The sequence below is a fragment of the Ambystoma mexicanum genome, chromosome 6q (genome assembly GCF_040938575.1).
Source record: "Ambystoma mexicanum isolate Mex_15411 chromosome 6q, UKY_AmexF1_1, whole genome shotgun sequence".
Lineage (NCBI taxonomy): Eukaryota > Metazoa > Chordata > Amphibia > Caudata > Ambystomatidae > Ambystoma > Ambystoma mexicanum.
The window spans coordinates 1,184,570,928-1,184,598,040 of NC_090937.1; the positions used below are offsets into that span (position 1 = coordinate 1,184,570,928).

The 27,113-nt window shown below is 43.1% G+C and overlaps 1 protein-coding gene across 8 annotated transcripts in view; it reads right to left on the reverse strand.

Annotated features, from left to right (window-relative positions):
• Window positions 1–27,113, reverse strand: part of TBC1D1 (TBC1 domain family member 1) — a 1,823,125-nt gene that overhangs the window by 1,006,622 nt on the left and 789,390 nt on the right. For all 8 annotated transcript variants that reach the window (XM_069631813.1, XM_069631816.1, XM_069631814.1 and 5 more), the window contains one exon: window positions 543–1,070. In XM_069631813.1, coding sequence (XP_069487914.1) covers window positions 543–1,070 — 528 coding nt within the window. The remainder of the gene's footprint in view (window positions 1–542; window positions 1,071–27,113) is intronic.

A 27,113-nucleotide genomic window follows, 5' to 3' on the forward strand; every position in this document is an offset into this window, starting at 1 on the left:
TATAAATGGGTATGGAAAGGCTGCAACGAGTCCATTAGGAGTTGTGTTTACAGTGGCATAACAAGCAACAGAATTGTGTCGCCCCATTCCCCAAATAATAGCCATGGACATGTAACCATGTTTTGCGCTGAGCAAATCCACATCACAACTACGATAAAATTCACATCAGCCCTCACTAACCATTTCCAGTTTAGTCCATCAACTAACAGGTTCTCCGCCAATTCTGTGCATGACCAATAACCCAAATGGGTCTTCTTTTCTGTAGTTAAACTATAATCGTCTGAAACTCTGCCCATAATGACAGTATTCCATCCCTTTATTTGAAGGTCCATCAAAATAGCCTTTTTAAATCTTGGTACAAAAACCCAAGTACGCCAAAAGAATGGCAACTCTAATACTTTAGCTCCAGCTAGCTTGAATAAAGCACAGTAGGTCATTTTTGAGGGCATTTGTTCATGCTGGGTAAACTAACATTTGCAATACAGTACACGATAGCACAAGATTGAGGAACTGTCTCATGACAGTCTCCTTGCTAATCATACCGTAAAAAGCATAGTTCGATTTCCTTCGATGTCCATTGGCTGTACAAGAGAGCACCCAGGCAGGACTTCAGTTGGAATATCCAGCGGTACCTCCTGTTCATCAAAAGAGCCTGGAAGGCTACTACTGCTGCTGCTGTCCTGCCAGGCCTTTTTAGAAGCCCAAGTTCTGAGCCCAGGCTGGGACGAGCATTTCCGAAATGACTTATTATCTTCATCATCGCTGAATGGAGACTGGAACATAGAGCGAAAGGTACTGCTCTTTAAGAATCCCAAATTACTGAGGTTTTCTTGTTCCAGGGTGGCCAAATCCACTTCTGATTTTTGGGTATTGCTGGCATGGTTAAATTTTTCAATGCACTCATCGATAAGTGCTGGAGGGGCCTTCTTATTTGCTACAGTCACTCTTCCGCAGAACAGCACCTCAAACTTTTTGGCAAAGGCATCATCCACATCAGAGAGACGAGCTTGGCACTCTTCCTGTCTTGCTATCTTCCCAGCCTGACGAATGGAAGTGATTATCTCAGGCACCTGAAAAATATAAAATAAATAACCATTATTAACTGTTAAGAGACAGATGGCCGTGTACATTTAACAAATATATTTGACGAGTTGGGCAGACACCCTTCCCAGATCTCCAGTACACAGGTCAACAGTACAAATAAGTAATGCACAATCCCCTAGGCAGGGCACCTTTGCAGTGGGGGAGAACAAGCCAGGTGGTGCAGAATAATCCATTGCTACGCAGAGAGTGGACATTTCGTAGCGAGGTAACATTCTGGGATACATTTAGGTGTCGAGTCAGTATGTATAGGAATACACTTTATATTTGCCCATTGAATCCCATCAGGTTAGGGAACGGCAGGGCGGTTAGGGAAGGTGGTTTCAGTGGTGAAAGATGTCCTTCACAGGTTAGCAAGGTGAGCTCGAGCCTAGTCTTTCGTAGGTGGATACATTGGATGCTTTGATGGCCGGGGATGAGCATTACAGTAATGTGACAGCCATTTGTGAGAAGGTGGATTAGCGGGAGTTGGCGCGGAGGAGGCATGGGGAGATGGGTAGAAGATTCATTTTCACCTCCAAGAGGGCGAGTAGAAGGAAATGTAGCCTGGGGCAGAAGAAACCTGAAGGCTGCATGGATTTGCAAGCCATCTGCCATGGTGGTGGTAGCACACAGAGGTGGGACAGAAGCTAGGTATATTTTGTATTTGTTGTATTTTGTAGGTTTATATTATTTGCATGTGTCAAAGCGCAGAATTGCAGTGGTCCAGATAAGATTTTGAGGTGAGTATTTTACTCCCCATTTTTAAATTTTGAGAGTAAATCTGATTTCAATAGAGTAAAAATGACTTTTCTCCTTTGCAAGAGAGTAAAATGTATGACATCCAGCCACGTGTGCAAAAACTGTATGGAATTCAGTACTATGCGGCAGCTTTCTGCATTGTGACAGAATGCACCTTTCATTATTTCTCTAAGGGCTGGCCTTTGATCTCTCCTGTATATATTTAAAACGTTGAAAACACAAAAACCTAGCCAATTACATAGTAATGCAAAACTTAAATTGTATTCTGTGTTTTGAGGTTCGATAGCAGAATTGTCTTTTGATGTTTAATGAAAATCCTAATTTCCTGGAGCTATAACTACCTAATGGTATGCCAATGTCATGATTCAACAGTGCAAAGCAGCAACAACTCCATGCTGAATTCTATATCTAATCTCATGGTCAAATGGTCATTTATATAGCACTTCTGGCAAAGTGCTGTACATAGAACATATTTATCACAATTATCACCAAACCAAGGTCAGTACTCCTTTATCGACCTCAAAAGAATGAAAGGCTGAGTTGGCCTTGCCGGGATTCGAACCTGCAACTTACAGATCACGCACAGATTTCAGCAACGAGCGCTCAACCAGCTGAGCTATCTTATTGGCTAACATCCTTCAGAGATAGGTAAACAGTGCTGACTGAGGTATAATAAACACAGCACCTAGATGTTTGACAAACTATGTATGTACATAAAGTTAAATGCCTAGCTGGATTATCACAGGGACAGGCTTTGCTTATTTCAATTACAAATGTAACTTTCATTTGTTTTTGAACAGCGCTTGCACTTCCTGGAGAGTCAGGTTTTGTATGTTTTAATTGTAGTCTTGAAGATTTGAGAGGTTAGAACACCTGCGATTGGCGTAATGGCAGTCACTCACACTTGAGCAAAGAGACTGCTGCCACTGACCATCTATATTGTAATGTACCGGATTGACTGCAAGGTTGAATGGGTGTAACAGACCGTGCATACACATTTTACACACTCTTTTTATAATTGGAGTGTAAATTCAATTATAATAGTAGAAATTATATGCAGCTGCATGATTATGCACACAGCACAGGAACTCTCAAAAATACGATTGTGCAATACAGTTTTGCTTTCACCAGAGGAAGAAAAAAAAAAGCACACTTTTTTTTACATAAGATTAATTCTCAATTGTAACTTAGTTTTCCATTTTATTAATTATACTATCCTAAAATGCTAGGAAAATAAATATGCACAGTGCTTCCGTTTGCTCCATTAGCATCAACACAGCAGAATTAGAAAGGAAAGACACCATTACTTTTAGCACAGTGAGCAGTTTCTTTTTTGAAAGGCTTCAGAGAAATGCATTCCGTTCAGAGGCTTTTCTCCATGGAATGGAATACAATTACATCCATGTAGATAAAAATCAAAATTAGTGCTCCGGTTTCTGTTAAGTAACCTGTCCTTTGCACTGCCCTCTGCTCTAAACTTGTGTGTAAATGTACACAGGAAAATATTAAAGCAGTCGTATTTACAATATTTTCATGTGTAAAAAGGCCTAGTACGCACCTTATCTGGAGGCTTGTGGGGAGCGATCAATAGCGTTTTCTGGGGGACCAGGCTAGAGCTAGAGTTTCGTCAGTGTGGCCGACGAGGTGCAGCCAGATTTGAATGATATTTAGAAAGTTAATTTCAGCTGTATTAGTAGTGGTATTGAATGAGTTCTGAGTCAACTATCGAAGAGGATCCTCCTTCACTCCCCCAAGGTAACAAAACAGAATTGATGGGAGCAAGACAATCAGGAGGAAAGGAGACAAGGGATAGCAAAAGGGGATTGGCAATGGAGAATGTGAAAGAAAGAACTTCCAGACTGGAGGAATTTATCATCAGGCAGTGTAGAGTCAACCAGTGACAGATGGCAGATAGGCAATTGAGGAGTTCTGGGAAGTCCAGGAGAAGGAAGGGAAAGGACAAAATAACTGGGTGTCATAAGTGAAGAGGTGGCACTGGAAGCCAAAGGATGAAAGGCGTTTACCCAGGGAGGAGGTGTAGAGGGTCAATGGACTGAGGATTAAACCTTCAAGTACACCAACTGGGAGGAGGGTATGAGAAGGGGACATGTGGGTAGCATCTATCTGTCTGAAGGGACCTCCTCCACCTACTTTTTTTAATTGATATAGCCGATAAAATCAACTTTACAATATAATTTTCATTAAACAAATATTTGAAAATAGATAATATCATACACAATACAAATTAATCAATTTCACAGCAATCAAATATACAAAGTAAAAGAAGAAACAAGAATAATGAGAGTCAAAATGATAAAATCCACCTTGGCAATTCATTAACAAGGGAGATGTTCAAGAATACACATAGGATAAGTTACAAATATCCTAAAACATTAGCATTTGTCTCATGAAGTTTTAGATCATATAGACGTGCCAAGGCCCTGAGTCGTACAGTGGTAGAGTATCCCGAATAAATCATTTTCCACAATGTTTCTTTAGTGCGGACTCCATACAACTCTACTAATGACTCGAAATGTATCCTACAGTGTTTAACCAGTGCCACACATTCAGTTAGAAGAGGTTTTAAATTTTCCACAGTTTTTGTTGCTGACAAAAACGACAATACTTCACCGAGTCATCCCGAGTGCTGCGCCGAGCCAGAATCTGTCTGGTAGGCCAGAGATTCAGACTCAAACGCATAAAGTCATGAATGTGGATTAAAGACGGTGCTTTAATTAGGTATGCCTACGGGATGCTATGTTTTTTCCTAGGAAATAACTGTGCATCAAAATCATGATATTTAGAACAATCAGCATTAGTGCTTTCCCAATCAAGAGCAAACAGTCTAGTTTTAACCTGTGTCAGGTTTTGAAAAAGCATCGTTAGTGAAACATCTACCCATGCCAGTGTCTGGACCACCTGAGACCGCCATTTGGTAACAAAGGCATTGTTCAATGAAAAAACATGGTCCGCCAAAAAGCCCAAAACCAATGTGTTGTAAGCTAAGAGGCATTTTCTGAACAAAGCCACCATTTGCCAAATGTATCTCATATAAAGAGATATTAATCCAAGCTCATTTCGTATAAAAGGGAGAGGAGTGCAGGATGGAAGACTAAGTACCCCACGCCAAAATTTACTTTCCAAAATTGACCAGAATTTTTTGTGGAGTATGGGTCTGGTTTCTGCTGCATATAGTAATATTGGCGTTGTGTTTTGATGATAGTATTTCAGAGCAGGCGCAACAGAAAACTTCCCACATTTGCGTAGCAAAATCTTAGTCTGCTGTATGGCCGTGATGACTTTGTGAGGTAGAAGTTGGCCATACAAGGGAAAACCTCCATGATTTGCTATAAGTACTCCCAAGTAAGTGTAAGTTTGTACTACTTGCACTTTGGTCCCCATAGAGTCCAGACACTTGACTTATAATCACGTTTTTTGGAAGGATTAAACCACATGATCTTGGTCTTCTCAAGATTGATGGACAGATATTTAGTCTGGGTATAAACTGCAAGAGCATCCAACGCTCTCTGGAGCCCCTTTGGAGTCTTAGAAATGATCACAAGATCATCAGCATATACTAGAAAAGGTATTGGTTTGTTGTTCGGATGTTAGCAAATGCACTCCCCACATCAGAAATGAAAAAGTTCAATATGGCTGAAGCCAGGGTGCACCCTTGTCTAACCCCTCTGTGTGTAGGTATCGAAGTTGATAATTTGCCATCAGCCGAGAGTCTTACTTGAATTGAGTTGTTTGTGTGAAGATCTTTGATTAAGGAGATTATGTGAAATGGACAACCCTGGTGAATCAACTTGTGAATCAGTAATTCTCTCGAGATGGAATCTAACGCAGCGCGTAGACCCACATAAGTAATAAATCGGGCTTGCTTTCTGGATTGGTAAAGTGAGATTATGGATGTCAATGTCATAAGATTCCCAACAGTCCCCATACCCACCATAAACCCCGATTGCAGAGGATCTCTTTGTCCCGCTTCCAAAGTCCACCTGTTAAAGTCCCCAAGTATGAATTATGAGAACAATTTGCCAGGTGCATCAAGTAAGGAGATAGGTCTGTAGTTACTCGCCACAGACCTGTCGCCCTTCTTGAAAATTGGGACTATGACTGCGGTTCGCCACAAAGAGGGTAAATGATGACTTGATACAATATGATTAAAAATGGTATATAACATTTTTGACCACATTACTGGATGTTATTTAAATACATAGTTGCTTATCCCATCAGGAGTTGTTCAACTTTTGTATATAGAACAGAACATCTTCCTCTATAGATAATCCCTCATAGTTGGAGCCTTCTAAGGTGTCATATGAGTCTATCCCCAATGGTTTTTGGTACATGCTGGAGAAGTGTGTAACCCACTCCGTCTCATTAACACCGTTGAGTTGAACAGATTTTTGTGACATATTATTAGCCGAGTTGATCATAGTCCAAATTTGTGCAGTGTTTTTGGATAAAATACGGGCCAACATAGATTCAACATCTGTTACAGTTGGCTACGATATGAACGTAACCAGTTGTTGTACTGACAAGAAAGCGCACAAATACATTCTTATTTACACAGTTCGAAAGTGCTACCACATTTGTTTTTACGTAAGGTAGATTTTTTTAATTGAACCAGCGCATCATATTCATGCCGAGGTTTGTATTGGACATTAGATGATGACTATTTTTTGGTTCCATGTAATAATGTCACCACAAAAATCTCGCCATGCAAAAATATTGCCAAAAAATGGCCGTTTTTTGTGGCGACATTATTGCATGGAACATGCGGGGGACACCCCCGCAACCCCCAAACTTTTTTTTTCTTTTTTTTTAAAAAAAATGTTTTTTTTTTTGCCCCTGTCCCCATATATATGGTCACCCATATAATATCGCCGCAACCTTTTCCCGGCGATATTATTTACGGCGACCATATATATGGGGATATTACCTGATACCTATTTTTTGTTGGTAACTGTGTAAAAAAGCAGTGTTAGCGTCATAACAGGAACTCTCCACATTTTGATGAAATTTTGATGAAATGCTGTCAAAGAACGGAGATTCCATGTTAGGCGCGTCCTTGCATTGTTAACCAACATCGATTGGGGGGGGGGGGGGGGGAGTATTCAAAACGATCATTGTTCATTTGGACTTCAGACCACAAAGTTAAGTCCAACATGTTATGATCGATATACGTTTGTGGTAATATACTAAAACTCAGATTAGCCTTAAACATACTGCGATCAACAAAGATGGAGGCAGACTTTCCTCTTTGCCAGGTCATTTGCGGAGGTCATATCTCCCATGATAGACCCATTGGACATAAGAAGCCCCCTCTACTTCATGAGCAGATGCCATCTCAAACAGGATAAATTGTATTTGGGATTGTTGACAGGTAACAATTGCAGAATAAAATCCCCCGTTACAATGACATTCGTTATATCAGTATATTCCAAAATGACATTGAATAAACATTCTAAATCATTAAAGAAAACCTCATCCGATGCCCCTTCGGGTTGCGATAGATGTTCAAGATTGCCACTGTCGGAGTCGGACAAATGAGTTTTTTCAACAAAAGATAGTAATTTGAGGCAGCCCACGAAGACTAGAGCCAATTTTTGTGATTCTTGATCGCTACTAGAAGACCAGCCGAATGTCGACCATGTAAAGCAGTTTTTGCAGCATGACAAACAATAGTATGGCCTTCCCAAGTAGGTTGTGCTGTTAGCCACGTTTCTTGTAAGATGATTATATCATGTGATGCTAAAAAACCTGCACTGTTACCTAATAAATGATAGTGCCCACAAGTGCTCCAGCTAATCATGGAAATCTGAAGCTTTCTGTTGTCATTTGTTAGTTATAGATCAGGGTTATGTGTTTGTAGTTGTTTCAGGGTCAAATTTTGGGGGTTTCCCGTAGTAAGGTCTGATTCACTAAACGTACTCTTCGACAATGGAGGCATTCCTGGCTTGTTCACACTGTCTTCAAGGGTTAAATTCCCTTCAGAATCAAAAACAAATGGATCTCTTGCCAGGACAAAGCCCAAAGCAAAGATGTCCATCCGTGCCTGCCATAGGGCATTTCTAACTAATTTTGATTGAAGCCATACTCCAACAATGGAACTATCATTGTGTTGGACAAACTCGACCTGTTCTATGTCTGCAGATGTTATATCCTGAAGTGTATTCACCTCCTCGCATATTGCAAGTAGACTAGTTCTATTCATGACATAGGGAGCAAATGGAGCTGGGCGACATTGGAGTATTAAAGGATGATGTTGTGCTCGTTTTTTGTGATTAGCACTGAGTTTGACTGATCACGCAGTGGCCATATTATGAAACTGTTTCTCTATGTTCAGAACCAGTTTTAGAGTTATGAACAGTGGCTACTGTTCCCGGACTCCTCTGCTTCGCTTCAGCATGTGATATATTACCAGAACGTTCACTCCATGATTTCTGGACTGTTAGATTCTGGCTAAGGTAATTACGAACAGCTCTTGTAATTTGATCTTCAATCTGAAGCATGTTATTATGTTTGTCCACCTTTTCTACATAGATCTTACCGTCAGAAGCATTTGTTACATTGAAAGCTTCTCGAGAATTTTGACCAACCATTCGGTCCTTAATGTTCTGACGTGCATCCACTCCAACCGTCCAAAAAAGCCTGTGGTGAGTTCGCTCTGGGTGCAGCTAGGGGAGCCATCAACGTCCTCGAGTTCGGGATGAGTTTGCCCACTTCTTGATTATAGAATGCGATCTGTGAGTGACGGGGGACCCGACCATGCTATATTTCATCACTCACTCTCGATGAAACCGGCACACACAGTGACTGAACCTGACAGTTTGTTTCTGGTTCAGGTATCAACATTGAGAAAGGCGGCTGCCTTATTGTTGAGTCAATGCATGACTTTTTCATAGCAAGATATTTTTGTATAGAGTTTTCAATCTGCAAACGAACATCAGCTAGAATAGAAGGCCTTTCTTCACCCTGTTCAACAACTTTACTGTTTTCCTGATAGTTGATTACATTTGATTGTGAAGCTTGCGACTCAGGAATAGATTGTATATCGGAGATTGACGCTATTAGGTCATTTAGCGGAGGATATTCCGTGACCTCATTCAGCTTCTCCGCCACTTGCTTCTCAGAATTTGTTGTGGGAGGTGCAAGTTTTTTTTAATTTAGGTTTGGGTGCCCTTATTCCCCCTCCCCCCCCCCGTTTTCATTTGGGGGCCAACCGTTTAATTGTTTTATGTTCGCTCTCGCTCTCAATGGAAGAGCTTTTTGATTTTTAGTCTTTTTGAGCATGTCAGATGTCACAACTCCTTGCCTTCCTACTTCTGTAGCATGAAAGATTTATGAAGGCTTTACTGACACAGGCTCGTCGATTGGCAAAGTTATACATACTGATGCTGCATCAAACAGTGGAGGAGCCTTCTCAGGAGGTACCACACAGTTTTCCATAGTGGTCAGCTGGAGATTGGGACTAATGGAGATTTTGTGCAGCAACAGATGATTTGGTACAAAGGGTGTACACGAATCACCAACAATGTTAAGTGATCGATCGATCCCAATTACGTGGGGGAATGTGGGCAAAACTGGCTCTAGCATTGGCAGCGATGTTACAATGTAGCAGCACTACTGACGTTGTGGAGTGACACTGTGTGCCCCGTTTCATCCATTTTACATATGCATTAGGAAGCACTTTTCACGCTCTAACAATTCACTCATCCATATTGTTAGTTGGTCATTTTGCTTAGATTGATTCAAGAGTTTCACATCTAACGTTTCAAACAATCCACCTACTTGAATTCTTAAGTACAGTGTCCTTGAAGCTGAGGGAGGAGGTGGGAGCAGTGAAGGATGACCTACGGTGTGAAAGACAGCGGAGATGGGGTACAATGAGATGGCGAGGTGGTAGTGGGGAGCACTGATAAAGTTGGAGACATGAGTGAGCGGTTTCAGTGCATTATTTGTGAAAACCAGATTGCAGGAGCTCAAATAGTGAGAAATGATATGCTGATCTTATGTAGTTGAGATGCCATTTGGTTTTTAGAAAATGCACACAAAATAAATGTGATCTCCAGTGGTCCGATGCCATGCATAGGCCACTCAGCCGAAACATATTGCCCTACTTCTAAAATGGCAATGGGATAAAGGCTGCACAAAGAGTTAAACCTGAACTGGAGGACCTAGTCCGGCTTGGCACAGGGAAACCTGAGAGCTGTTCATTTTTTGAAAGGCAGAGACACTAGTATTTGGAAAAACTTTGGTCAGGTATGTTTCAACATGCACTTCCGTTGACAAAATACTTAGCCGAGTTTAGGTGAACATAAATTTAGGCTGATACACATTAAGAATACTTTTGGGCAAATGCTTGCCTAAATTACTTGAGCAGCAATGGAATCATGAATGTCTGAGATGAAGCATGATTATTAACAGCAGAAAGAATACCACGCAATCATAGGTGGGCTAAGACCAGCCTCACAGTGCTTACATTCCATCCCAAGTGGTCTATGAAGGACAGGTCAGTTGTGGAGGTGGCACAACAAAAGAAATCACTTAGGCAATGTTTGCCAGCGATATACATAGCCATCACCTAACCTGAGCACAGATAAGCTTAAATGTTCAGACTTTTACATAAAAGGCATGGATGTAGTTTAGGGGTGGGAGAGTGGTAGAATACCTCTCATGCCTTCATGTTCTAGCTCCTTTAGTATGAATACCCAGCATTCTGACAGGGTGTAAAAACCTGGGAACATGAACAGGTTTTGCTGTGCCGCTTCATTTGAGCTGGCCGTGGTTACCAGTCAAATGGTCGAAAACATTTGGTCGACAGACAATTTGGTCGACACCATTTGGTCGAATGCCAAATGGTCGAATTTTCTTTTTTTTTTTTTTTTACCCATTTTTTGGTTTTTTTTGGGGGGGTCCCCCCCAACCCCCTTTTTTTTCTTTATTTTTTTTTCCCACACGAAAACCCACAAAACACATATATATATATATATAAAAAAAAAAAATTCGACCATTTGGCATTCGACCAAATGGTGTCGACCAAATTGCAGTCGACCAGTTTGTTGTCGACCAGTTGACTGGACACCGCTGGCCATAGGGATGACCAGTGGGTGAATGTGTGCGATATAAAATCCAATAAGATTTATGTATATGCACACAAACATGGGTGTTAGACGAATATATCACTTACAGACCAAGTATCCCAGACAGATTAAATTCAGAATAATTGATGGAATGTTCTGCGATACATAAAATAGCTGTTGCTAAGGGATGATAAATCAATGGCTACATACCTCTGTCCTGCTTCATCATGCAGACTTTGGTAATCTATGCAGATGGTACATTTGTAATCCTTTTAAAGACATTAATCTTGCAAATAATTACAAGCAACTCTGACACTTTTGGTGGTTGGTCGGCGACCACTTTTATACAACACTAGCCTCTATTTTTCTTGCTCTAATCTCAGGCCTCCAGATAAGTGTCATAATAGGCCTTTTTACGCATTGAAATAATTTAAATACAGTACCTTGTATCTTTCCATGCAAATTATTTATGCACCAGTTGAGAGCAGAGGGCAGTGCAAAGGGCAGGCGACTTGACAGAAAGCAGAATTCATCATTTGATTTGGTATGTAAATAGGCATTTGTTGTAGGAGCTGTGTGCACAAAGCTTATTAACATAAAACGTCACAGTGAGATGAGGAATGGTTTATTTCTGTTCAACTTCTGCTGTGCTTTGTGTCTGTAGATGCTCAGGGAGTGGAGCATTATGAATGCATATTTATTTTCCTAGCATTTTAGGATCTTTTCAGTAATAGCATGGAAAATGTAGTTAGAAGTGGCAAGCATCATCGGTAATAAATGATGCCTTCCAGTGAATGCATGTTTGCATTGCACAAAAGTATTTTTAGGAGTTCATGTGTTGTGTGCATTTATCACCAAGATGCATCTATGTGGTTTATTCATACACATTAATGTGTAGTAGAACCTTTTACAGAAATGTAAGAAATTGCTTGATGCCAGACATCTTAGCTGCACAGCTCCGTTTAGTTTCTAATGTGTTCTATTCCCTTTTTAAGTTAAGTATGTGACAGGCAACCAAAATATTACTAATTACATTCTTGTGGAGGGAAATCATATTCACTCTTAAAATGTAAGTTACACCCTAATTACAAAACATTGTGTGAAATACTCCCACCTCAAAATCTTATCTAGAGACCGAAGAGTAAGCAATGTCTTGTTTAAACATACATTCAACCTTAACTTGGCATCAAGGCGTTATGGCACTATAAACGGTTAGTGGTAGCAGGGCACTTGCTCAAGAGTGAGCGAGTGTCATTACACCAATCACATGGGAAAACATTTCAAGTTACAAACTACTAGCCAACAATACACATTTTCTGGCCACCTCAAAATATACATGCAGCAAACCATTTCTTACTCACCAAGAGGAAATTAGCACTAGCCAATGGCTAGTGGTGAAGGCAAACTTTGAGCCCTGAAAGGGGTCCCAACCTAAACTAGACTCTCCACTCAGGGCAAGTGCAGTTACAAAACAAATAAAAATGAAATGGTTATGATTGATGCAGACATAGAAACTCAGAAAAACATGCCCATTAGTGGTAATCCAAATGGGTATAACATTGTCTGCAGTACTTCATGCAGGGATCTTCCAACTTCCAAACACTGATTATTATTACCTCAGTTTACCAACCTCTGAAGAATGTAAATCTAAGTCGGTCCTGTCAACATTGGACTATGAAATTAGATTTTGTCATTGAGCACTTACTCAACACTGGCATACCATTAAGTGTTAATTCTGCAAATAGGACTTTCATTATTCAATCAAAAAGACAATTCTGCTTCAAACCTCAAAAAACAGAACACAAGTCATGTTTCATTTACTGTGTAATTGGTCAGGTCTGTTTGGGTTTTAAAAATTAAATTGTATACCGAGATCAAATGTGCATACATTTGTAGAGGAAGACGGAAGAGCTGAAGTATCGAGTTGTCCCTGAAGTGGAAGTATCATGGGGAAGAAATAGGTTAAAAATAAAAGCACGGCAAATTCCCGATCTGGCAGAGCGGCTCACTCTCAACTTTAAAGAGAACCATGAAACAGTAGAATACGACTGGTTACTGAAGGAGTTTGAAATCAAGAGGGGTACAAATAAAAACAATGACCTTGTAAGGAAACACGCATATAATAAAGCCCTGGTGGAAAAACGAAGTGAATACCGCTCAGCACTGAGACGCCTTCAGAAAAGTATCCACCCTAATAAAGAGGAACACAAGACACTGTAAGCAGTCTTACAAAAACTGGTTAAAATCCTCTAGGGTGTGGAGAACACAAGCAGATGCCGAAAAAATGATGGCAGCAATAAGCACATCCAATTCAAGGTCCTTATGGGAGATAATTAACAAAGGTGACTACTTCCAGACAGCTCTAACATCTACTAATGTGTCAAAGGCGCAATGGGTAAAATTCTACACTGACCTTTTCCAGGAGAAAGAGGCAATTAAGACCAAGCAAAGACCTGGGAATGAGTGGCGTATCGATATTGACAAGGAAGATATATTATCAAGGATACAAAAGCTGAGCTTATCAAGAGCGGACGGCATCTCGAAATGTATGTTGAAGGAAAACAAGAAAGAATGGGCAGACTTTATTTTAGTATTATTTCATCAGATACTAAAAACAAGATCAATCCCACAGTCCTGGAAAGAGGCCATAATCGTGCCAATATATAAAAAGGGACCGTAACAACCCGAGGAATTATAGGCCAATAGCCCTCCTCGATTCCATAGGAAAACTGTTCTGTTCCATCTTGCTGAGAGATTTAAAGAGCTGGGCAACAAGGACGGGAATCCTAGATAAGCGACAAACAGCATTCATGAGTGGTGTCAGAACATCCTTGAATTTATTCATCCCGATTATGCTAAAACTACGGGCACTGAAGCAAACAACATATACCTGGGTTTCATCGACCTCGAACAGGCCTTTGATGGGAACTGTAGAGAACTGCTCAGGGCTAAACTAAGACAATGGAAATGTCCAGAGGATTTGCTTGAGGCCATTCAAAAGCTCTATACTAACACTTCACTTCAAAAACTGGTCTCCAAAGGCGGTGACCTGGAAGAAAAAATCTTGACGTTCAAAGACATAAAGCAAGGGTGTGCCTTGGCACCTTTTCTGTTCGTTCTGTATTTAGCAGAAATGAAAGAATCCCAGGAACAAATTCATGCTTTCCCCCCAGTATTCCAGGATGAGGACCTCTCATGGATCTTATATGCGGATGTCGTAGTATTTATAGACCAAACTCCAATAGGTCTACAAAGACGAATGATGGAATTCCAGACCTATTTAAGTAAAAACCACTTGAAAGTCAATGTGAAAAAATCTATGATCCTAATAATGCAGTCGGCTCGAGGATCCAAAACTATTTTAAAAAAAAGGATTAATTTGGTCATTGGACAAACAACCTCTCCAAATAGTGGACTCAACAGTTTACCTCCAAGTCCAAATCAACAAAAATATTAATGAGCAGGCACAGCTGACTTTTATTAAAGAAAAGCTTGTAAAACTATCGAACCAAGCCTGTGCCCTTCATCGACGATACAGAACCTTTTCAATGATGCCACCAATTTCATTTTACAAACAAAAGGTTGTGGCGATCTTGACCTACGGGGCTGAATCCTTGCTAAATCTCCATTGGAAGACATGAGGGGTGCTTGAGGCATTCTTCTGGAGGAAGGTAATTAGGCTTCCAAACTGTCTCTCCGTATCTACAATAAGGCACGAACTGAGACTGCAATCGATGGAGTCAATAGTGTTGTGGAAGATACTCTCGTTATTTCGGAAGTGTATCCTAGACAAACCCCCTATTTCGTTTGAATTGTTGGCAAATAAAGAGGTAAGAAATGCAGATCCCAACTTCAACACTTGGAAACAGAATTGTTTTGAAATTCTAGAGCATTACAATTTCAAAACTGATACTCTGAAAGCAAACCTGGATAAAGTAAAGAATAATTTACGGGAAAAAGATTGGGAAAAAAATGGACAATCTAAAGAGGCAGAATATAAACCGTCACAACATCATCTGGGAACGAAAGGCATTGAACGACCCGCGCCGTACCTGCAAAGGTTTCCCTCACCGAAGTATAGGGATCTCCTGATGAGATGTAGGTTAAACATCTTGCCAACCAGGGAGGTTCATTACTTAAGGAAACAAATCCCAGTGGAAGAGGCTAGTTGTCGATTCTGTAATCACCCAGATATGCTGGAATCAATAAAACATTGGATGCTCTCTTGTCCTGCATTAAGCACCCAAAGGAACCTATGTTTAGGAGAGTGGGTGGTCAATATAAATAGGTCAACGGACGAGGAACACTGGGAAAGAATATTGACGGTTCAAAAAATTGGCCCCACCCTGGAAGCCTTAAGATTCGTAGAATCGATTCTAAAGGGACTAAAAGAGGGCAACAACGACCTTCGAGAGCGGGAAGATGTCCTGTAAGAAGGGTGGGGAATGGGAAAGGACATGGAGTTGTTAAAGGTTGAAAATGTGTATTTAACCAATAAAACAAAAACAAAACAAAAAAAATAAAATAATGAAAAGGCATATTTTGGCTGGGATTTGGTACAAGCCATTTGTTGTTCTAAGGTGGACGGCTACTGGACTCTAAAAAGCTTCATGTAATAGGAATATAGTAAACCATAATTGGAAGGAAGAGTTAAACAATTTATTTTGACTAATCGCTATCAATGGTATAGTAGTGCTATTTGTGAAGAGCTTGCACTGCAGGGGCAATTAAGTGTTCCTGTTCTATGTGGAAGGATGCCCCTTTTCCATGTACCTTTTCAATGTGAGGTGATCTTGGATTGCTGAGGCCCATGCTGGGCAGGTTCTTTGTGATGACAAACTGGAATGCTGAGGCCTATGCTGTCCCCATTTTATGCAAATGTAGCTTTTATTGCTGAGGCCCATCATGTATTTACCAGTTGAGTGTGTGCGTGCTTAGACTGCTCCCTCCAATAAAGTTCCTTCTCTGCATGAGTGGACTTCTAAACTTCTACTGCTGTGACACACAACGCAACTGTTCTATATGTGGTCATTTTTGTGACGGGTTCGTCCATGACCCAGTTGGGGGTACTGAATGTGGTCATGGAGAAAACCCTCATGTACCATGCTATTTGTTAATGGTGACACCCTCTATCACAAAAGGTCTTCCAGCACTTTGGTTGTGGGCAAGGTTTGCATTGTTGCAACAAACTAGCAGAAAGCCTGAAATGCTTCAACCTATATGGCCTGTGAACAGACTCTACAACCAGACATTGTACAACTACCCAGAAAAGCAAATAACTCATTGGTAGCAGAAAAACAAACTTTCAAACTCACAGCATGCCAGAGAAACAGCAGAGCAGCCATTACAGTTACAGAAACAGTGCTGGTAAGAAGTGCAGGGCTTGAAAGGGTGTTTTTAAAGCCCCTCACCTGTGTATCCCGGTCCCTGGGGAAAGGATAGGCAGAGATTGGTTCCTAGAGTCAGGTGAGCACTTTAGCCAATGGAAGGAAGAAGGGGAGACAGAACTAGTAGAACCACAGTAGAAAAGGAGATGGAAGGAAATGCAGTGTGTGTTGTTCAGGTGAGGTCAGAGGCAGACGAAGAGACTCGGCCGAGGAAGGACAATTCAGAGGAGCGTGCAGGAAGATTTACTCGGGCAAGGCGAGGTATTTGTGAGGGAGGGTGGTACCAGTTTATGAGAGTTGAATAATAAATGAGAAAGTGCTAGCGAAGGTGAGAGGAGTAGTGAGGGAAGAGCAAGAGAGATCGAAGATCGGAAAGGCCCCAGTTGGACCAGAGAGGGTTGGTCAGTGTCAACCTCGCTTGTTCCCAGCGGGGCAGTTTGCCTTTAGGCTCTGATGACAGACAGATTTGAGACATTAGGTGTCACAGATAACTAGAGACCATCCTGGGCTTGAGTGAAGCCTGCACTAGGGAGGGTACAGCCCACACTAGAGCAAGGGGGGGGGGGGGGTCAACCATTAGCAACCCTCACTTTTCCAGCCCAGTGCATTTCATTGAACAAATCTGCCTATCCGAACATTGAACAATCTCGACATCGTACCACCAATCGCACAGGGTTAAAAAATATAAAAAACCCTAAACATACAGTGGGAGTCGAGTTAAGGCCATCTGTGACATTTTACACAATTGAAACCAACACTCTTTTTCTCTGTATGGAAAGCATTTACTGGGGTCCACAGCATACATTTTCTACACATGAATGGAGGTGTGCGTGCCTACATCATTTGCTGTACCTAGTCGATGTGAAAGGAGCTTTCAGAGGATCCGCTTCCCTATCTGCCAATCTTCCATCCTTGCTTTAGCTTCCAATGATCCACTCCGCCTAGTCCATGTGATGAAAACATGCATTGCCGTTTCCCGGATTGGCCTTTTCTGTTTGTGTGAAGGAAGCCTGTATGGCTCCTACTAAAGCTGACCTGGCCTGTGTAAGCAGAGCATAAAACAGCATATGCTACTGTTGCACCGATTCTTTGCATGCAAGGGAAGCAACCAGCGTTACCACTGATATGTTCCATTTGTGAGAGGGTGCTTGTGTATCTGCACCCTGTTCCTATCTTTTAATTGTGAGAGTAACCTGTTTTTACGTGACAATGTCATACACATCCACAGAATCAGGATTCCCAAAGAGTTTTAAGCTTTTGCAGGAGTTGGCTGGATGGGACATAATTTTTACTATCTTGTTGAGGAGAACACTTTTACTCCCTTAAAATTCAATTTCCTCAAAGTTTAAAAATAGGGAGTAAAACACTCCAACCTCACAATCTTATCTGCAGCACTATCCAAACTAAAATATTCGAAGCATATATTTTTAATATTCATGCTCCAGTGCTTTAAGGAACATGCACTTCTCTGATGAGGCAAACAAAATGTGTGTATGTAATTACATCCAATGAGGAGCGCTTGATGGGATGATCCATGCATGCACAAGAGACTAACAGTACATCTCTGTTCATTTTTATACGCACTGTGGATGTAATGGATCAGCCCTGCTTCTCATTACAGTTGCCATTATCACAGTTGTCGGTACAATTACACCTGCGTCCGGTTCAAAAGAAGGATAGGACAGTTATCCATGCCCTTTCCCTACTGTCTACCCACTGGGGCTTTGAACCGCATATAAAAACTCAAACCCTTACCCACAAGACCTGGACAGAATGAATTGAGAAGAACTGGAACAGAACTGTGCTGGTGCAGGATCTTGCCAGCATATTCAACGTCCTCATGTGTGTGTGGGTTTGGGGGGAGGGGAGTATCCATGCATAACACATTTGGAGAAAATAATTCAAAGTATTTTAGTGCCGAATTAATAGAAAGCATATTTGCGGGGAATGTTACAAGCAGTGGTAGGCTATTTCCCTGTGTTTTTGTGAAACACTAGGTACAGTTTACACATGGCATGTGTAAGAACCAATGTGTATATATGGGCATTATCAAGAATGGGCATAATCAAAAGTCCCTTCATTCTACTAAAAATTATCAGGAGCCGACGAGTCAGTTATTAATAAAAAACAAAAAAACAGGCAATGAAAGAACTAAGTCAGTGCTGGCATTGTGTGGAGGGATGTCAGGCTTTTCTCAAGAGCCATGACTACCTTCCTATGTCCAGGAGCTCTGAACGCGCAAATGTGAGTGGGCCTTAGCAAGAGCTCCAAGTGATTCTGCCAATAGTTCTGGGCAAAGAGCACTCACTGTTCACAAAGGAAGTGAGCCGGCTCAAGAGTGGAGAATTGCTGGGTGAAGCTTGCCACCCTCAATGTGTGCTCACCCATTTCATCATCTTTTCCAAGTTTTGCATCTGAATTCCCTGCCTGGTTATGGTACCTGTTGTGCTATCTTTAGGGGGTTCAGGTCATCTGACATTGTCCTTTCATTATGTCCAAGGACACAAGTCTGGTGAGGTAATTAAATGTGAAGTGATCGAAAATGAAAGTAATTTGCAAGTTGGAAAAGTGGGACGTTCTCTTGTCATGAAAAACGGTAAACCATTAGGTGCACAGTGACATAAAAAAAGAACACTGAAATCACCAACTAAAACATTTTAATAGAGGAGTACCACTACCATGGCAAGGCCAATGGTTTGCCTGCCCTCCAGAAACATAACTATTTGTTGCAAGGTGCGGGGTACGTTTGTTCGATGAATACTTTAACACTGGAAATATAGGAAATGTATTTATTTATGTTTATAAAGCGCATGCCACTGGCCCGGAGGCATAATAGCGCTAACCGGACGAACAACATAATCATAACTACAAAGACTACATAATTTACCAGAATTCAAACGTCCTCCTTCACTGCTTGAGTAAATGAGCAGGATAGCCCGCTATACAAATTGCCAAAATGAGAGGTGAAAGAAAACCACCTGAAAAGATTCAGGATGGGGTCAAGGCATACATACACGTTGATTTTTACCTTTAAATATATTTCAACACTGATATTTTAGCTGTTGCCAACTAGAAAACCCAAGCAGGATGTGTACACCAGTTAAAGGCTGATGGGAACCGCACACATGCTGATGACGGGTCCTCTCCATTGACCTACTAATCTTTTCCACCAGATGACGAGCTTGCACAAATGGCTGGGCTGCGAACCACTCCTGTCGGAGGGCTTCCTCTTCACATATCTACATCTCAAGAGCTTTCACTCCAAGTATGGATCTGTAATCCACGGGAGAAGGAAACAGGAGATGGCCCTGCAAGACTATCAGAGAGGCTGGGAATCGCGCCCACTTTTGGCCCCATACTAAAAGACCTAGGTTTCCTGCCTAACGGGCAGAAATCATCCATTATCAGAATAAACACAATCGGGTATGACCTCATACCAGCAAAAGGAAAATATGTATTTTGAGCATTGGCCTCATGCATCACCCACACAGTTTTCCAACTAATGTGCAATCATGCTTCTTTTCCATGCCAGGAAACATGAAATAGCACACTAAAACTAAAGGAATTATTATGCATAACACATCCAGCTAATCGCAAATAACAGATCTACATTAAACTAACAGAGCTCTGCCCCATTATATTGGTTAGGGAGATGGGAGCAGGGCAGTAATTTAAGAAAATTGAGACCTTAAACAGCCTCTGCTGGGGGGGGCGCTGTTGAGCAGCCAGAAAATGGCTGCTTAGCTTCTGAGCTCCATGTACATCTGACACAACATCAACGGCACATATTTCACTCATTCATTTGCAAATCCTATCACCCTTTGCAGCTGCGGGATTGAGCTACGATCTCCTTCAATCCCGGACGAAATCGGATCTGGGATGCCCTAGAACTGCTTGCTGCCAGCCTGGAGACGTGTGCGGCCTAGACGCCGGTCGAGTTGCACCTTGGCGGCGCTACGTGGTAGGCCCCGGCCCGTCCTAATCTGCGGCCGGCCCGCCTCCGGTTTCACCCCCCTGCATTGTTACCGGGGGAAGCTGCAGCCACAACTGGTCCTTCAGTGCTGGGTCCGGACCGCTCATCGCCCGCAGCCGGCACGTGGTGCGGGGCTCCGGCAGGGAGGGCCGCCGTCCATCTGCCGGCCCTCACTATAGTATCATTGGGCTGGTCAGCGCTGTGTGCCCTGACCCCTCCCTTCTGTTACCGCTGTATGGTGGGGAGAGGGAGAGCCTCGCCGCCTGCATCGCTGGCCAGGGCCGCGGCCGTTACGGCTGGCCCTCCGACGCTGGGAGCGAGCTGAGCGTGCCCGTGCGCAGTGGGGAAAGTGCCGCCAGGGAGGCCACCATCCACCTGCGGCTCCTCCTTCCGAAACTGCCGGGCCGGCCGGCTATGTCTACTTTGGGTCCCTTCCCTCTGGGACCATGGCCCCGCCGGCCACTGCGATCGCAGCTGGCAGCTCTTCCCCGGACACCTCCTGGACTTGTCTACAGTTCCCCCCCACCCCCCAAGGAACGTGGCCTGCCGGACCCAACTGTGGCCCCGCGACCTGCCAGTGGGCGGCTGCTGTTCTCCTGCACCCTGGACATCAATCGGGCCCGAAGGATTCAGGTGTGCAGTTGAGTGTGCCCCACAAGTAGGGACCCCAGTGGCCAGGTGGCATTGGCCCTGGACTTTACCCTGCTCCTCTTCACTGGGCTAGCTGGCCCCCCCTCTGGTGCTCTACTCCCCAGCATCGTATCGCAACTATCAAATGTCAGACTGAGCCAGAACACTATTGCGGCGTGATCTGGTGCACCCTGATCTCTTCGCCCGACTGTTGGCTCTCGCGTCCTAACTGCGGGGTTCTCCCCACCGCGCAGACTGGCCTGCACCAACCAGCCCCACATTGATTTGAAATGCGCGGTCCCTGCGGCACCCATGGCCCAGCATATACTTTCTGCTACAGCTAACTAACTTGTTGGACCTGTGAACAGTGGTGATTGTGCGTGCCCAGCCTCATTGCCACCGCCACTCCTAACCACACTGCTCGGTCCTGCACCACTTTCAACGCGGCTCATTGTGTGGGCTGTACTTACACACTGGGGGCTCCTCTACAACCGTTCGGTCCCCAGCTGCCTGTACCTGCAACTACGCCCCCCCTGCCCAGCTGTTCCCCCATCCAGCCGCCTGGTTGTCGCATACTAGACTACCGCATTATCCGTCAAGACCACACTCCTGACAAATTGGGACTACTGTGAACCACCGGCCATACTAAAATGTCAAACCGAGCCTGTGGTAGCAATAAAGTGGGTGCCATGGACAAATTTGCAAAAGCAGCACCTCAATCAGAGCCGGGCACACATCTGCCAATCAGGAAGAAGCTGACTCACGTCCAGGCACGCCAACCCCTCACCTTGCAACGATGATGGAATCCATGGCCAAAATTAATGCTAATGTCGCATCGCTTAAAACTCAGATCAATCAGGCTGGTGCCAGGATCACTGAGGCGGAACCCAGAATTAGAACCAATGAGGATGCTCTACATATGCTCCAGGAGACTGTTGCTACACTCATACGCGAGATGAAGACGGTCAGGGCGAAGTGCGACGATTTGGAGTCCAGATTGTGCCGAAACAAATGTTCGGATTATCGGGTTCCTGAAAATGGGGTGCATGGAGTTGGCAGTTGAAAATTTACTCAAGGAACTACTCGATGGCACCGACCTGTCACCTTTCTTCACGGTTCAACGCGCCCACCGGGCCCTCTCACCGCAGCCTAAACCTGGCGACTTTCCCAGACCTAACATCGCCAGGATCCTCAACTATCGGAATAGAGATCACATCCTTTGCCTGTCACAAGAAAAGGGTGAGCTTAGGCTTGGCTCGCAGATCATACGTATCTTCCCCGACTTCTCTGTAGGAGTCCAACAGGAGCGGCGTCACTTTCTGGGCGTGAAAAAGCTCTTGAAAGAGCGCAACATCCTTTATGCTATGTTGTTCCCAGCCGGTCTCAAATTCACTTTCAGGCAGAAACTATTTTTTCACGGTCCCGGATGAGGCTGTGAAGTTCATCGAAATCACAGATTCCTAGCCACAATCCAGCTGAAGAACACATGGATAATGAATGACCCGGACCCCATCCGTCTCCATCTCCATAGTATACATGGCCTGACTGCTGATACCCATAGGTCCTTGACTCTGCAGGGCGTTGACGTACCGGCCTGATGGGACTCATGATCAGGGTAAAAACAATTCCTCAACTATTCCCTGCGTGGGGGTGGGATTCACAGTGATGGGGGCCGACACCCACCAGCCGGGCTGATGATCTCAGGTACACTGTTTGCTCCGTCACCCGACCATCCTTAGACTACCAAAGGTTCAAGTACTGTGAATCCCTTGAATTTTGTAAGATCAGCCGGGGTGAGCCAATGCTTCCCTCCTACATGCATCGAGAATGTCTCGATCACCACTTGCCCTGACACCCGTGCTTTTATTAGAAGCTCTCACCCCATAACAACTCCCATAGTATTGTTTTCACTATGCTCCTATTATATACAGTTATCTTTTGCTATACCCGCAAGACCTGGACGCACCGGCCCATGCCTGCAGCTGCTCTGAATCTACTTCATAGTCACCGCTCAGTCGGTGCATTGGTAAAACATGTTTGCATTGTTTATACTGCCCAGCTGTAGTTCCACTCCTGGTACTTTAATGCTATTATCATGGTCGGATGCACGGCAACAGCAGTCCCCGCTGCGGTTGCAATGGTTACTAGAAGGGAAGTTTTAGGTTCAGGCCCCCGTTGGGCCCATGACAGTGTACCCCACTGCTGTTGCAACACATCAGGGGGATGTCCATGTCCAGAGAAGTGGGAGTGTTAAAATCGATAAGAGCCACCCTCAGTCGTTCTCAAACCAAATGACGTGAACTGGAACAGGAATGTTCAACAGCGGCTGATCCTACTAAACTTGCTCTCCTTTTCTTTTAATTTTTTTTATTTACCTGTTTGTAATCAAAGAACAATTTCATTTTTACAAGACGTTGTTTCACATAGAAAACACAATATAAAAAAAGGTGGGTAGGAAAAGATGAAGAAAAAAGATGAAAAGGAGAGAAAAAGCAGGAAGCATAAAACATGAAGAACAAGTAATGTCCAGATTAACAAACATCAAGATTCATTTTAGTCACACTTGGTTAATTGGCGGATTCTGGTTTAAACTCAATGCCGCTTCTAAAATCTTTACAGCCGCTGTTGACCATTTGGTTTTATCTCCTGCAATCAGACGGCACCACCATGTGTCTTCCTCTCAGAGCGATACATCAGGGGTAGCAGGTAGGCCTCCCGCAAAAATGCGGTTCTGGGACAACTCAAAAGTAAATGTCTTAAGGTTTGCACCGTTTCTGGTTCTGAACAGAATCTACAAGATCGTGATTCAGTTTTCGTACGGATGGCTATAATTTCCTGCATTGGCATTTGATTAAATCTTATTTTCATAAAAGTTTTCTGCATTTTTTTGTTGGGGAATTTTATGCAGTAATTCATGGATTGATTAAGTTCGTTTGTTATTGCTGGTAGATGGGCGAGTAGCTTATTTCCTATTGCTTTCTCGCCAGTTTGAATCCAATCTTCTTGGGCTATTTTTGTCTTAATTCTGGTAGGATTCAGGATGAGGTCCTCTGCTGAACAGGCCAAGACTGATAGCTTTTTTAAGTTTTTGTTCCCAGTTGTTCAATGCCTTCGATTGAGTTCTACCTGGATCAGCTTGTAAATTGGTAGAGTATCTGGTAAGATGATTTTCCGAAATAGTCTCATCTGACTTTGGTCGACTGAAGCTTTCAGCGATAGTAAGCCCAATTCATGTCTAACAGCTGATATAGATGAGGATTTAGGCAGGCCTAACAAGGCTTTCCACAGGTAACCTTCCAGCTTTGCCCATATAGTGTCAATATTCAGGGCAGCGACCATGCCATAGGTTATCGACGGGACTACCTTTTGTTTGTAGAATTGGATTGCCAGAAGTAGGGAGAATTTTCCATATTTCCAGTCTACTAGTTTAGTTTGGGTTGTCAGGGTTTTGATTTTTGTCCACAGAGCTAAATAAGTTGCACTTTCTGATCTTTTTGAGTCCATCATAATTCCCAAATATTACATAGTAGAGACGGTTTCTACTTTTATGCTGTTCACATACGAGCGGCCTTGATCTGTAATTGATCGATTTTTCCCCATTGTCAAAATTTTGGATTTAGCGATGTTCATCTCCAGATCGTTTTCATTCATCGATGTACTTTGCCAAGTTGGTTAGTTGGCACTGGAGGCCAATTTGAGTTTGATCCATGAGGATCAGATCGTCCGCGTATAGCAATCTAGGTATTACGGTATTACCCACTTTTGGCGGAAAGGCTCTAACAGCTGGTTGTGTGTGCTGAAAATCTCCCGTAAAGACGATGAACAAAGCTGGAGCAAGCGGGCATCCCTGATTCACACCGCGCTCCGATGGGAATTGATCCGATAACATCCCTTGCTGGTTTAAACGGACTCGGAGTTTGGTGTCCGTGTGTAATGCGATCACAGAGCCTAATATTTCCGCAGGGCAATTCCAGTTGGTTAATTTCGCCCACAGCTTTTGGCGACTGATCGTATCGAAAGCTTGCGTCAAGTCTATGAACGCAATGTATACTGTTGGTGCACCGTTCCTTACTTTTTCTTTTATGATGTTCAAAATCATGATGTTGATACTGGTGCTTGCATTCTTAACAAAGCCCGTTTGAAATTGGTCCAAGCAAGGTGCAGATCTCGCCCATTTATGAAATCTGGGTAACAGAAGGGTAGCAAAAATCTTGCCCATGATGTCAAGAAGGGCAATAGGACGGTAATTTGCCGGGTTATCTCTATTACCCTTTTTGAAAATGGGTACCATTACTGAATCTGTCCACGTTTTAGGGATTTGCTTACTGATTTTACATTGAAGATTTTTGTTATTAGGGCGGCCCATTCCTCAGGATGTTGTTTTAAGTCTACGTTGGTTAAGCCATCTGGTACCAGAGCCCTGGACGTTTTTAGTTTCAAAATTGTCGCCAAGATCTCATCTCGATCAGCCAGATCTACCCACGGCGATGTTGTACCACATGTGTAATTACTTGAGGTTTGTGGTAGAGGAGCGAATTGAGATGAGAAAAAAGGTATCCAAGTCTGTTCTGATACAACTTTAGACAATTGATTATTTGTCTCGTCGTTTTTGTGTTTGATCAAAGCCCAGAATTCTCTTGGATTTTTTGACGTCAAGGTCTTAAGCATTTGCTCCGAGTCATTCTGATACATTGATGCTTTATGATGTCTCAGCCATGATCTATATGATCTAGTTGCCGCTTTGGCAATATCTTTTTGCTCGTTGTTATTGGAGACTCTGGCTAAGCGATTCAGTTTGCGCATTTGTCTTTGTTTCGTAACCAGTTCGATATCATACTCATGTACACCATTTCCTTTAGATTAGGTACGGTTTCCTTGTTGTTTCCCATGTGGCAGAAAAAAGGGAATGTAGTTTGGCCTGTTTGTTGGATCCATAGTACTTTTGCTGACTTCATCGAATTTCTTGGAGATTTCCTTGATATTAGTCGCTGTGAGTTGAATTTGCGACGACTTCCCTGCTAACTCCACCTCAAATGTTTAGGCTTGCTTGGAGGTACTTTCTGTCTCAATAGTCATGGTCAGAAGATTGTGGTCACTAGTTTTAGTTCTGTAGACCTCGAAGAAGTCGACAAACGGGAGACGGGAGTATGAAATGAAAATGTGGTCCAACGTTGCTGATGTTTCAGCTCGTTCCCACGTTGGAATCCGTGGGAGCTGGCCTCGAGCTGATGCTGCGTTGTGGAAATTTCTAATGTCCATAAAATCAGACCACAGTGCGCCTCTCACGGAAGAGGGGCAAAGATAGGTGGTAGAGGAGAATTGATCGACTCTAGCATTCACGTCGCCACAGATTATGATGTGGTCCGTAGCCATTTCAGTTGAGAATTGGTCTATGGTTTCTGCGATGTTATCACAAAATTCCGAGTTGCTTGTTCTCTGCGGATTCCAATAAACATTGATGATAGCGAGATTAGATTTCACTTTGACCCTCAAGGAATTCTCTGTGTGGAACCACTCAGCTTGAAGAGCTAGCATACCATATGTTTCAGCCACTTTCTTTTTGATGGAAATCCCTGATCCAATTTTAATTGCGGTTAAAAGGCCTGAAGATGGTCTTCCAAAAATGCCTTTCACCGCCGGGGAGATGTACGTTTCGTATCCATCAGGCACTGGTTTTTCCATTAACCAGGTCTCCTGGAGACAGATGATATCGAAATAACTCAAATCGAATGCGTCTGGGTGTGTCAAATGTTCATGGCCTCTCGTGTTCCAAGAACACATAGTGCTCGTTTTCTTTGAAAGAAGTTTCAGGTGTAGGGTTTGCAGTAGGCGTCGCTGAATCTTTTCGTTGTTAATTTTGAGGGTTTGGATTTAACGCCTTTTTCAGCCACCTCCAAGGCCCCGACGGCTCTTGTTTTTTATTATGAGCCCACTCGGTGCTTTCGTCAGTTGAATCCGGACATCTGCGATTTTTTTCCCCATCTGGGGTTTGAACTCATATTGTCTACGTGTTGAACTTTACGGTAGTTTGTGTTAGTATTAGACGAGTGGAGTTTCGATCTAAATCTCCCACGACTGTCGTCTGTTTCCTCCCTGTAGGCCTCTCTTCTTCTACCTGTGTAGTGCTCTGTAGTTTTAGGTTGGTGTCCCGAATGCTGTTCCACAGAGCTACTTGGGGGAGGAATGGTCTTT